The sequence below is a fragment of the Xenopus tropicalis genome, chromosome 5 (genome assembly GCF_000004195.4).
Source record: "Xenopus tropicalis strain Nigerian chromosome 5, UCB_Xtro_10.0, whole genome shotgun sequence".
In the NCBI taxonomy this organism is placed as follows: Eukaryota; Metazoa; Chordata; class Amphibia; order Anura; family Pipidae; genus Xenopus; species Xenopus tropicalis.
The window spans coordinates 25,035,710-25,049,220 of NC_030681.2; the positions used below are offsets into that span (position 1 = coordinate 25,035,710).

General features: G+C 40.0%; 1 protein-coding gene across 7 annotated transcripts in view; it reads left to right on the forward strand.

Annotated features, from left to right (window-relative positions):
- Nucleotides 1-4,163, forward strand: part of LOC105947450 — a 63,717-nt gene extending 59,554 nt beyond the window's left edge. For 5 of the 7 annotated variants that reach the window (XM_012963858.3, XM_012963855.3, XM_012963857.3 and 2 more), the window contains one exon: nt 3,534-4,152. In XM_012963858.3, coding sequence (XP_012819312.1) covers nt 3,534-4,018 — 485 coding nt within the window. In that variant the 3' untranslated portion in view covers nt 4,019-4,152. Of the gene's footprint in view, nt 1-3,533 lie in introns of all 7 variants that reach the window. The other 2 variants (XM_031903120.1, XM_012963856.3) reach the window with 1 other exon arrangement.
- Nucleotides 4,164-13,511: the final 9,348 nt, after the last annotated feature.

The window sequence follows — 13,511 nt, forward strand, 5'->3', positions numbered from 1 at the left end:
ATGATTTATGCATAAATGTTTATTTTTGTGCCTCAGAGGAGATGTACAGTGAAGAATAAACCTTTACAGAAACCAAAGAGAAGCAAGCTTTTCCTTTTTATGTGGTTTTGGAATAATTTTCTCATCTCTTCTTCACCTTCCTAACCTGAAATATTAGTGACCCTAGCAACCAGAAAGTCAATTAATTGCATAGATACATTTTTATATTATTGTATTTTTATACCTTTTGGGGCCCTCTCCTCTTCACCTCCCAATCTGTCATTGAAGTTACTGGTGTGTTGTGAACCATGTGACCAGACAGTACTGGCAATGCCAAAACTGATAGCTGTACTTATTAAATAGGCAACAGAGTAAAAAAAGCAAAGAGCAGTAGCATCCTGTATTAGAATATTATTATAGTAGCAACTGGTCAAAGAAAGGAAAAGCAAAGTATTAATCAGGAGGTAATGAAATAACAAAGGCAGAGCTTGCTCCAGGTCTAGTTACCCATAGCAACCACAACCACTCAAATGCTTTCAATGGGTTACTAGATCTGGAATAGTCTTTCCTCTTGTTATTACATTATTTCATAATGTCTTATTACAAAACTGAGAAAAGGATTGGGAGTGTTTGGTGATCATTTGGGTTCCAGATTTTTTTTTTTAAAACATTTTTGTGTAAACAAAATAGGGGGATATAGGTGATAGTTCAACTGATCTTTTTTAATACACTTAATTAAAATTGCCAGTTTATATTAATAAACACTGGTTTCTGATCTGCCATGTAATATATTGTGACATTTATATTCTATATATACAGTATATAGTGAGTGGGTCCCTAAGCTCAGGTTATACTGTGACATTTATATTCTATATATACAGTATATAGTGAGTGGGTCCCTAAGCTCAGGTTATACTGTGACATTTATATTCTATATATACAGTATATAGTGAGTGGGTCCCTAAGCTCAGGTTATACTGTGACATTTATATTCTATATATACAGTATATAGTGAGTGGGTCCCTAAGCTCAGGTTATACTGTGACATTTATATTCTATATATACAGTATATAGTGAGTGGGTCCCTAAGTTCAGGTTATACTGTGACATTTATATTCTATATATACAGTATATAGTGAGTGGGTCCCTAAGCTCAGGTTATACTGTGACATTTATATTCTATATATACAGTATATAGTGAGTGGGTCCCTAAGTTCAGGTTATACTGTGACATTTATATTCTATATATACAGTATATAGTGAGTGGGTCCCTAAGCTCAGGTTATACTGTGACATTTATATTCTATATATACAGTATATAGTGAGTGGGTCCCTAAGCTCAGGTTATACTGTGACATTTATATTCTATATATACAGTATATAGTGAGTGGGTCCCTAAGCTCAGTAACTGACAGCAGCACAGAGTATGTGCAGGGAATCAGCAGAAAAGTAGATGGGGGGCTACTGGGGGCATCTTTGGGGCACAGATCTTCCCTGCTAAAGGCCTGCGGTTGCCCTGGGCTGGTACAGAAGCCCAAAACATAATGTACAACATTTCTGACATACTGCTTTAGTTAAGATTTAGTTCTCCTTTGATTGTAAATGTATTCATCAAGTTCCAGTTAAGTATTTGCAGCATTTTTCTATACATGTTATAAGTTTTTGATATAGGAAAAGATCACTCTGAATATTTAAAAAACAGATTATTGGAAAGCACCATTCAACTTCTTCACCTTAACTGTTTTTACCAAAATAAGGACAAGACTTGCAATCTAATATGAATTTTTAAAATTAGATTTTTTTTTTACGACAAGGAATATTTTCTTGCTCAAGGTGATATTGCTCAAGTAATTATTATTCCCTGTTCAGCCGTGAAAATGTATTTATCAACTGAAAAGCTAATGAATATCTTGAATTATGTTTATGCAGATTTTAAACCACCTTTATCCATGCTTGCTTGGTTACAAGAATACGCTAATGTATCGGAAGTGTGTCTGATTGCAGGAACACTTTCTGTTCTGTGCATATTATGTAGAAAGAGAGAGGGGCAGATTTATCAAAATGTGAGGTTAGAGCTCCCAACAGAAAAACTCACTTACTTTCTATTCATTCCTATGGGATTTTTAGAAGCATAGTTATCAAATGGTTAAAGTTAGAGTTCACCATTTAAATATACTTCTAAAAATCCTATAGGAATGAACAAAAAGTGGGTGAATATTTCTGTGAGCTGTAATTTCACATTTTGATACATCTGCCCCTTATCTCATAATATGCACAGAAGAGAGAGTGGTTTTGCAATAAGACACTGGAGTGCTCTATTAGATTCATATTACCAGGGCTGTGGAATTGGTAGATAAATACTCCGACTCCTCAGTTTCTGATACTTCCGACTCCGACTCCTCTGTTTTTAATATGCTAATGTATTTTATACATCCAGGAAGGGGCACTTAAAACACAACTGAACTGATAATAAACTGATAGACAATTTTATCTATACTCCTACTCCTAATGATTTCCCTAGAATCCCATAGTCATGTTTAAAGTTTAAGCTAACATTACAGCTGAATTACAGCAGTTTTTCAAATGTTTTAAAGCTTCAGTCTTAAACTATTGACTACCCATTCCCTTCACGTATACAAGTATTTCTAGTCCTGCAATTTTTTTTTACTTAATTAGTTATCAGTGAGAGTTAGGCTGGGTTCCCAGTGGGCATTGGGTTCCCTGTAACAGGAACACGACGCAGTGGAGCTGCCGCACCTTAACTGTGCGTTACGTCCCATTTAGTGAAGCATACAGTCAATGAAAAGCATGCTTCATGGTCACTCAACGTGTTCGTTTATGCACTGCGTGCATTGGGCTTTATTCTTATAGCAGAGAAGTAATTAATTATGACTGTTTGTGAATTGGGACATTTAAACTTGCTTTTTTTTTTTTTTATTCCCATTTAAATTTAGTAGGAGTTGGAGTCGGAGGTACCCAAAATTGCCTCTGACTCCTCGACTCCGACTCCACAGCCCTGCATATTACTATGCAGACTTATCAGTACACTCACATATATACTAATATACACACACATACCTATACTAAACTTAGTGTCTATCATAAGATCACTATAGGTGTAAATATTATTCTTATTTAAGAAATCGTAAAGGCCCCTCTTAAAGACATAAAATAATAAAGACAGAATTTGCCATCATAACATCACCCAGCAGGGCATTCCCCAACCTCTCTGCCCTCAGCCACCCTGAAGGACCATTTTTGCTGCTTCATATGAAGGTTCAGCCCTTGTTCTTCATTCTTTACTTTGTGAAAAAAGATTGACTGACACTGCCTAGAGTTACACAATTTGTTATCCACAAAGCCCCCAAATTGTATCCAAAATTCTGTTTTTTAGATAAGTAGTCTTTCAGTGTTTTTCATATTCTTAAGGAATTTCTATGCATATAAATATACAGTATGTGGCACTTGTATGTAGGCAATTCATTATTACTTTCTTTTAATTAGAATCTTCCTTCTTCTGCACAATGAATATAATATTTTTGGTATTTTCATAGGATCACAAGCAAATATCTGTGATGACAAAGACAAGCTACAGAGAACCAGCTGCAAACAGACCTCATTTGCCACGGAACCACAAATTGGAGATGCATTGAGCTCTTCAGATCTGATTAATTATGAATCACCATTGAAATCCGAAAACGAGAGTATGACAGATGATGCGCAAATTCGAAAGACCTTGGATGCTTTTTATGAACTGGGTAACCGGCGGGAATTCCATAGGAGCGACAAAAATGAAATGTTACATCAGCTTTCAATGAGAATATCAGAGACGAATGCCAGCGGCAGCCTCTATGCACTCCGGTGCCTTCAGCTGGCAAAAGTTATTGTAACTCAAGGAGAAACTGACATTTTCCAGAATAAAGCCCAAGACTCAGTGTTCTCATCGCCAGCATGTAATGAAATAGCTACAGATAATAAGTCCATACCTGGCTTGTCTGAAGATGTGAGACGCTATATTGTAAATTATAACAAAAAATAGACTTTTTTGCCTTCCTGAGTTAAGTTTACAGGAATAAAAACTGTAGATTCATAACATTGACTATGATGGGGTTCTGTCAAAAATAAAAAGAGCTTTTCAGAACATTTATGTTCTTTAAGCTGATGAAAAAGGTATTGAATTGAAAGAATAGTTGCATATTCACTTTTTTCTCTTGGACTGAACGTCGGACTGAGCCAGCGGGAAACCAGGAAAAAACCCGGTGGGCCCAGTAGCGCTGCCAGGGCTGCCAGTAAACATGGGGATTGGGTGGGCTGAAGGGAAAGTTCAAACTTCACCCATCCAATCCCTGTGTAGCTGTACCGGGACTTAAACTTCAGTGACAAAGGAGCAGCACAAAAAAGCTGTGTAGGGGAAAGAACATGCAGGTACCAGAGCTCCTGCCCAAATCTGCTGCTCACTAACAAATGGGGGGCCCAGCTAATCATATAAGTGCAGCACTGCAGGCCTCCCCTTGGGTAAGGGTTTGTTGATAAGGGTGGGGGGCCCTTGAGGTGACAGCCCTAGTGGGCCCCAGATACCCAAGTCTGATACTATCTCCACGTTGGAATTTCAGACACTATTTGGTTGCTAGGGTCCAATTTAACCTAGCAACCAGGCAGTGGTTTGAAAAAGAGGATGGAATATGAATAGTGCAGGGCCAAGTTATAAAAAAAATAACAATAACAATAGCTCTGTACCTTTACAGAGGCTGCCAAGGTCAGTGAACCCCATTTGATTGCTGGAAAGAGTCAGAAGAGAGGCAAATAATGTAAAAACTATAAAAAAATTAAGACCAACTGAAAAGTTGCTTAGAATAGGCCATTTTATAACATACTAAATGTTAACTTGAGGGTGAACCAACCCTTTAAAAAAGATCTGGCCTTGCCAAAGAACATAAATACGCAAGGGGCTGATTTACCAAAATTGTGTTTTTGTTGAGATGATAGAAAATCAAGGCAAAGAAACACAGTCGCGACTATTTTAAATTAATTTTAGGTACTTTAATGATAGGTCTCTAACTAAACAGAATGGCCAGACTGGAGAGATATGTTTCTCTCATTAACCAACATTGTATTTATAGCAGCGAGTTTGATGGATTGGATAACAGATGATACAAGTCATCACACAAACACCTATATTAATCAAGCAGCAATTAGCATTTCTGTAACAGGAAGCCAGGCCATGTTCTACTGCTAAATTGTTTTAACTAATTCTCAGTGATTGCAGTGTCTTTTTTCTAACCGGAGAGCCTTCCCACCATTTATTAAATGTCATGAAAACATGACTTGCAAATACATATTTTATTAATTTGAAGGAGAACTGGAACTTTAACCCACAGACGAAAACAAAGGTTAAAATTGCTCGTCTGTAACAAGAATTAACAGAGACTAAAAATTTTATTTGTACTTTCTCGACGAATCGCTTGCAGGTATTTGTGTTTCTCCGTGTATCTTGTACCAACGGTGGGGTCAGGCCCTCTGCCTACCTTACGCATTTGTACTCTGTGCCCAGGGGGATTTGCAGCAGAATCCAAAAATATCATAAATTCCTTATTTTTTCATTTTTATTAAGTTGTTATTCAGTCTCATAGGCAGCTATGCTGATGATATTACCCTTCATTTACATTTGCAGAGAGAGATTTTTGCAAGAGTTCAGCGTTTTGGGCTGTGTTTGTAATAACTAATAACCTTTGTACTCTATTTAATGTTCTTTATTTTAAAAGCAGAGGAATGAATGCAGATTCCAAAGTAATTTCCCTAAATATGTTTTTTTTTGTAATATCTTATAATAATGAAAGAAACAGAAGAATATCATCTCTGGTGGGACCCTTTGTAGTGTTTTCCTTACTGCTGATAGGTATACTGAGCCGCATCAGGTGCTTTACTAGCGCCTTTTTCAAAGGAGAACTAAAGCGTAACTAAAGAAGTAGGGTAGAAAAGTTGTACATTATGTTTTGTGCCCAGGGCAACTACAGCCCTTTAGCAGGGAAGATCTGTGACCCTAAAGATGCCCCAGTAGCCCCCATCTTCTTTTCTGCTGATTCCCTGCACATACCCTGTGCTGCTGTCACTTACCTGAGCTTAGGGACAGACTCACAATATACTGAATATACAGAATATTAATGTCACAATATAAGGCTGATCAGTATATAATACAAATTCTCATTACATGGCAGCTCAGAAACCAGTGCAGTTCGCATCCGAAATGAATAATCATCCCTGTAGCATCACCCTCTGACAAAAAAACTAATTTTCTGCTTGATAATTTGTAATGTCCCCTACGCTTAGCTTTTCAACAGCTGCCCAGAGCCCACTGAGCATGCATGTACCTATATGTGTATATATACTGTATAGTGAATTGTTGCATTTCGCTTTGCCAAAAAACTTGCAAAATGACAAAAAAAATCATGAAACGTATAGGTCAGTGGGTGTTTTTTTGCAGTGACTTTTTTTATACTGTGCGTTTGTTTTTTTTTTGTTTTTTTTTTACTATGCAACAATTTTTTGCCCATTGGAATCTATTGCGTTTTTTTGCGTGGAAACCTGGTAAAAAAAATTTCACTCAACACTAATATTGAGTGCTATCTATCTTTCCATTTTACTTTTGATCAGGAAAGAACACCTGGAGAATAGTGGGGGCAAATATTATTTCACTAGGTACTCCACAAATAATTGTGTGGAACGATTTAAGGAATATTCTCTACTATAATTCTTGCTGGACAATTAACCCTTCGTAGTTGTAATATATATGGGATACTCACCCATGTAGATCCCAAATTATGTTCTACTTTAGTGACAATATATTTCTCTTAGCGGGAATTTATTATTTATATGGAAACAAAAGATCATTTGTTGACATTTTGAGTCTTAAGGATTAGAAGATGACATTTTATGGCCAAATACAACAAGGTACCGTTTATACTCGAGTATAAGCCGATCCGAATATAAGCTGAGGTACCTAATTTTACCTAAGAAAACTGGAAAAACTTATTGACTCGAGTATAAGCCTAGGGTGGGAAATGCAGCAGCTACTGCTAAGTTTTAATAATCAAAATAAATACCAATAAAATTACATTAATTGAGGCATCAGTGGGGTATATGTTTTTCAATATTTATTTCAAAGAAAAACCGTAAACTAGCTCTGTAAACGGAGAAGAGGGTCAACAAAAACAATATGAGTACTACCCCATGCTCATTGCGCATTGGCAAACTGGCAGCAGACCCAGTCCCGGAGGAGATGTAAGGGGAAATAAGTATTGCTAGTGGGAGCCTAGGTCAGGGCACTGGAGGGTCTGGTTGCGGGTGGCCTAATTTGCACACAAAGGAGAGAGGTGCTAGTCTAGAGGGACCCATGGCACCCAACTCGAGTATAAGCTGAGGGTGACTTTTTCAGCACATTTTGGGTGCTGAAAAACTAGGCTTATACTCGAGTATATACAGTAATTAATTTTTTGCATCTTTCTTTGTTGAAAAGGAAAGGATTGAAACAAGGTTGCATAGAAACCACCTGATTTTAATGGTTTATTGCAGTGTGGAAATCATTGAAAGTTTTCAAAGTATATTAAAGGGCTCAGAAAAATTCTTCCAGAATGTAGAATTTTGAGAAAAGTGGTAAAGAATTATTCATGTGTAATATACGAACCCCTAGTAACTGATATGGGGCATGATATGTATTACTGAGTATTTATTATAGCTGCCATGAGGGTACAAAGGATACTTAAAGAATAAGTAAACCTTCTAACTCTAAAATTACTCTACACTGCCCCAAAATCCATTTCCCCCTGCACTCTGCACTCAGCCTCACGTAGATTCTGTATCACAAGCAGCTCAACTTCAGCTCTCTCAGTTACTTCCTAGTCTAACATGAAGCACCACCCACTTTTTTGAGCCGCTTGAGACTAGGAAGTAGCTGAGAGAGCTGAAGTTGAGCTACTTGTGATACAGAATGCACATGAGAATGAGTGCAGTGAGAAAGGTATGTTATTCTGGGGACTATAAAGAGTATTTTAAGGGGCTTTTATGATAAAAGGCTTACTTATCCTTTATTAAACACTGGCATATATTTGTTGTAGGTCACATGCTGTGTTAGACTCTTCATTACAAAAAAGACCAACAGCAGAGCCAAAACTCTTATGGTCCCCACGATGATCAGTAAATGTTCTGTGAGTAGTAGAATCACATTAATCTTTAGGAGCAACTCCTAATCCTTAGCTGCGTTATGAGCATCTTGGCTTTAGGTTATCCCAAAAAAGGTGTGGCTGCGGTTTTCAAGGGTTTTAAGCAGGGTTGGACTGGGCCGGCAGGACACCGGGGAAAAACCCAGTGGGCCCCGGCGGCCCAGACCCAACTCCAGTTGCCCTCTAGTGATTTAGTCATTTGCTCCTGCTTATGTGACAGATATATGGAGGAACCAGAAGGGCACCTGAATCACTGAGAAATATGCAACAAAACATCATTTAAGAGGGTGTTTGGCACCAGTGACTTCAAATCCCTTAAGGAACATATTATCTGAAGTTACAAAAAGAATTAATATTGAACATTTAAAAGATGCACCTGCCTATGCTGTGGCATGAAAGTGTGAGCTGCAAAACATAAGGAATAATCTGCAAAGAATATTGTGTGTGTATGTATATATATATATATATCTCCAAAAAAAGACCAGCAACACCGAGTTATATTCCAAAAAGATCAATCGTGTATTAAAAACGCATGAACATCCAACGTTACATTTTGGTCTCCATCGGGACCTTTCTCAAGGTATTGCAGGCTAAATACAATAAAGGGCCACAATAGTATTTTCTTCTATCTGAATTCTACTCCCAAGAGAGCTGGATAGGTGCCCCATCACTGCATAGAAGCCCTTTGTGTTTTGTGTAGTTAATCATCTTATCAAGAGACCATTAATGGGCAAATATAATTCAGTATAAAGAAATACAAACAGCCGTCTTCTATCATATCCAATTAGGAAAGCTAAATATAAACACACACAATGGCTTTATGGCCCTTACAGTGTCATTGCCACGCACAGTATCATTATAGGCAGCTCTTGGTGTCTGTGCTGTAGATTTCGGATTGCAATAAAGGGCAGTGAGTGTCAACAAGTTCAAATCATTTACTTAAATAGAAGCTGATTGATGCCGGACACGGCACAACTGAGTGACAACAGATGGCAACACGCAGGTTTCTATACATGATTAATGAATCATTTTTAGCTACAGAGCCAGCAGAAAGATTTCTCACACTATGTGAGCATAATGTGCAAAAAAAAAAAAAGATAAAAAAAAAACCTGCGCAATGCAGGGGACAAACAAAGCAGGTTAAACAGTACAATATCAATTAAGCATAAAGGGGGGCAAGCACAACCCTTAGTGCTCTTCCTACCTGGGTCTGACTGCAATCTTCCCCAGATAAGAAACACCAGCATGTGGGGCAGCAAGAGCGGGAGCAGGCAAGCCCTGCCCTTACCTACTGCCATAGGGTAGGTGTAAGTAAAGGGACCCATTGCAGCCGCCTTCTACCAGCACACCCTGACTTACAGGTCTGAAATTAGGGGAGAAGTGGGGATGACTATGCCCTGGGCACAGAGATCTGCTCATTGTCAGACTGGGGTTTCTGAGCACACTGGAAACCACCCCAGGGGCCCACACCTCTGCCCACACTGGCATAGGCACATGAGAAAACTGTTCCCCTTGCCCTGCTAATCCCATGCTGGGGCCCACCAGGAGCCTGGTCCGACCCAGGATCTATAGTTTTGAAAGCAGAAAGGCCAGAGACATATGTATGGTAGGGAACCACTTCCGCTGATTTCATTATATTACAAGACGTATAAGCCCAAAATACACAGGGGGCTATCTGCTCTTCATCACCCTTCATTCTTTCAGTAGGATTTTGTAACCTTTGGTTTAATACCAGGGTTGAATGCTGTACTTCAAAATCAACAACTGAAGGGCTCCAGATAGATAAACCCTTAGGGGCACATTTACAAAAGCACGAACGCACAAGCGTTCATGTGAACGCTCCGAGCGTATTTTTGCCGTTTTTTTCGGGCGTCGGCACGACTTTTTCATACGGCGCACGACTTTTTCGGACATTTGCATGAAAAAATCGGAAAGGTTTTACCGCTGTTTACAATTGTTCGGTACGAAAATTTCATGACTTTCGGATCGCCAATACGATATTATCGTGACTGATACGATTTTTTTCGTAAGCATTTTCGGGATATTTGCGATCTTACAAAATTTTCATTTCCAATACGATTTTTTCCCATTCGTGATTCGGATTCGTGGATTAGTAAATGTGCCCCTTAGTGTTGTCATCTATAATACCTCCCACCACAGTCCTTCCCCAGAAGTTCCTCTCTATTCTGCTGCACTACTGACCAACAGTCCTTCTTCAAAGTGATCCTGGGGGTGCAAATATGGGCTATAATTGGCTATTTGGTAGCCCCTATGTGGACTGACAGCCTATAGAATGCTCTGTTTGGCTTTACACTGGGTTTTATGCAATTACCACTTGTCTCCTAACCAGATATTCAAAAATAATCACCTACTTGGAGGCCACTGGGAGCAACATCCAAGGGGTTGGGGAGCAACATGTTGCTCATGAACCACTGGTTGGGGACAACTGACTTAAAGGGTGTTTAGTACACTGCATGGAGCACTGTGACTGTGCCCCCTTGCCTGGTAGGAAACAAGGCCCATGATGTACATGGGAAGGACACTATGTGACCCTCGATTGTAGCTGTTCACCCCTGAGCTGCTGCCTCTTCAGTATAATCACTTCAGACAGGGAGAAGCTTCCCTTCAATAAAAAGGGGAATATCACAAACTCAGACTTGTGGGTGTATTTTCAGCACCCTTAAATAAATATTCCTGATGGATTCCTTGCCGCTCTTCCTGCAGCCCCACAAATAACACATTTGCCGCACTGTCAGTGTTTATTCAGTGGGACCGGCTGCCAGTGACTCATCCACACAAGTTGATTTTGTAACAAGCACAGATGGATTTACATTCTAAACAACCCCTTTTTAACTAATGAATCAGACCACAGCTATAGAATAGGCTCATCTATATTATCTTTTTAACGAATGGAAAACCTATACCCTATTTTATTAGGTTTGTGAGTGATTTATCTTGTTCTGCAGATTTCTAGTTTGGCATTTAAGCCGCTGTGTGGTTTGTAGGGTCACCAACCCCAGCAAAGAGGCACCGGCTTGAAGTGACAGACTGGAAGATGAATAGGAGAGGACCTGTGCAGGGGGAAAATATGCAATAAAATACCACTAAATAAAAAGCTAACCCAACAATCATTCATATGAACTGGGTCCCTAGCAACACGCCTCCCCTAGCAGCCTTATACATTTAAGGTTGAAGTGGAATGGCAGAGAAAGGTATAAAAACCCAGACATGCTTCATATCAGTTATCATTTTTCATTCCCTTTAGGCCTGTGGCACACAAAGCATTTCTTCTCTATTATGATGCACATGTACAGGAGATAATCTTCCACACAATCCATGATGCTCTATCCCTAGCAGCCTTTTTTTTTTATCACTTTTATGTTCCTTAGCACTAAAAAAATTGTGTTTGTTGTTCTTATATACTTTATATACTGCAATATTATAAATATTATGAGTTGATTTATGGTTATACATATGGAAAAACATAATCATCTTTATGGGTCTTCATTTCCTTATCTGTTCAGGCTTGCTTTTACTATATAATATGACTTGAAGGCGGGTGACCCTCATTTATTGAAGGATGGCCGCACATAGTCAGCACCCGATGCACCTTCTTAGTAAAGAAATGTGTTTTATATAAGTGATACAGATCTCTATGGCTCTTAGGTGGGTACTAGAACCACCTTGACCACCTGTATGTTTTACTGTTCCTGGATAGTGGTAATCTATTGCTTTATAACAAAGGTGTTTTACACATAGACCAAAACCACTGCAAATCATCCCAACTGTAGGGAGTAGACTCTGGCTAAATGTACTCTCCTGTGGTCGGGCTGAGGATACCACCACTCTTCTGTCCCGCTAAATGGTCCATGGTCTTGTTGAGTATACCACCACTCTTCTGTCTGGCTAAATGGTCCATGTTCTTGCTGAGGATACCACCACTCTTCTGTCCCGCTAAATGGTCCATGGTCTTGCTGAGGATACCACCACTCTTCTGTCCCGCTAAATGGTCCATGGTCTTGTTGAGTATACCACCACTCTTCTGTCTGGCTAAATGGTCCATGTTCTTGCTGAGGATACCACCACTCTCCTGTCTGGCTAAATGGTCCATGGTCTTGCTGAAGATACCACCACTCTTCTGTCTGGCTAAATGGTCCATGGTCTTGCTGAGGATACCACCACTCTCCTGTCTGGCTAAATGGTCCATGGTCTTGCTGAAGATACCACCACTCTTCTGTCTGGCTAAATGGTCCATGGTCTTGCTGAAGATACCACCACTCTTCTGTCTGGCTAAATGGTCCATGGTCTTGCTGAGGATACCACCACTCTCCTGTCTGGCTAAATGGTCCATGGTCTTGCTGAAGATACCACCACTCTTCTGTCTGGCTAAATGGTCCATGGTCTTGCTGAGGATACCACCACTCTCCTGTCTGGCTAAATGGTCCATGGTCTTGCTGAGGATACCAACACTCTCCTGTCTGGCTAAATGGTCCATGGTCTTGCTGAGGATACCAACACTCTCCTGTCTGGCTAAATGGTCCATGGTCTTGCTGAGGATACCACCACTCTCCTGTGTGGCTAAATGGTCCATGGCCTTGCTGAGGATACCACCACTCTTCTGTCTGGCTAAATGATCCATGGTCTTGCTGAGGATACCACCACTCTCCTATCTGGCTAAATGGTCCATGGTCTTGCTGAGGATACCAACACTCTCCTGTCTGGCTAAATGGTCCATGGTCTTGCTGAATATACCACCACTCTCCTGTGTGGCTAAATGGTCCATGGTCTTGCTGAGGATACCACCACTCTCCTGTCTGGCTAAATGGTCCATGGTCTTGCTGAGGATACCACCACTCTCCTGTCTGGCTAAATGGTCCGTGGTCTTGCTGAGGATACCACCACTCTTCTGTCTGGCTAAATGGTCCGTGGTCTTGCTGAGGATACCACCACTCTTCTGTCTGGCTAAATGGTCCGTGGTCTTGCTGAGGATTCCACCACTCTTCTGTCTGTCTAAATGGTCCGTGGTCTTGCTGAATATACCACCACTCTCCTGTCTGGCTAAATGGTCCATGGTCTTGCTGAGGATACGAACACTCTCCTGTCTGGCTAAATGGTCCATGGTCTTGCTGAGGATACCAACACTCTCCTGTCTGGCTAAATGGTCCGTGGTCTTGCTGAGGATACCACCACCCTTCTGTCTGGCTAAATGGTCCGTGGTCTTGCTGAGGATTCCACCACTCTTCTGTCTGGCTAAATGGTCCGTGGTCTTGCTGAATATACCACCACTCTCCTGTCTGGCTAAATAGTCCATGGTCT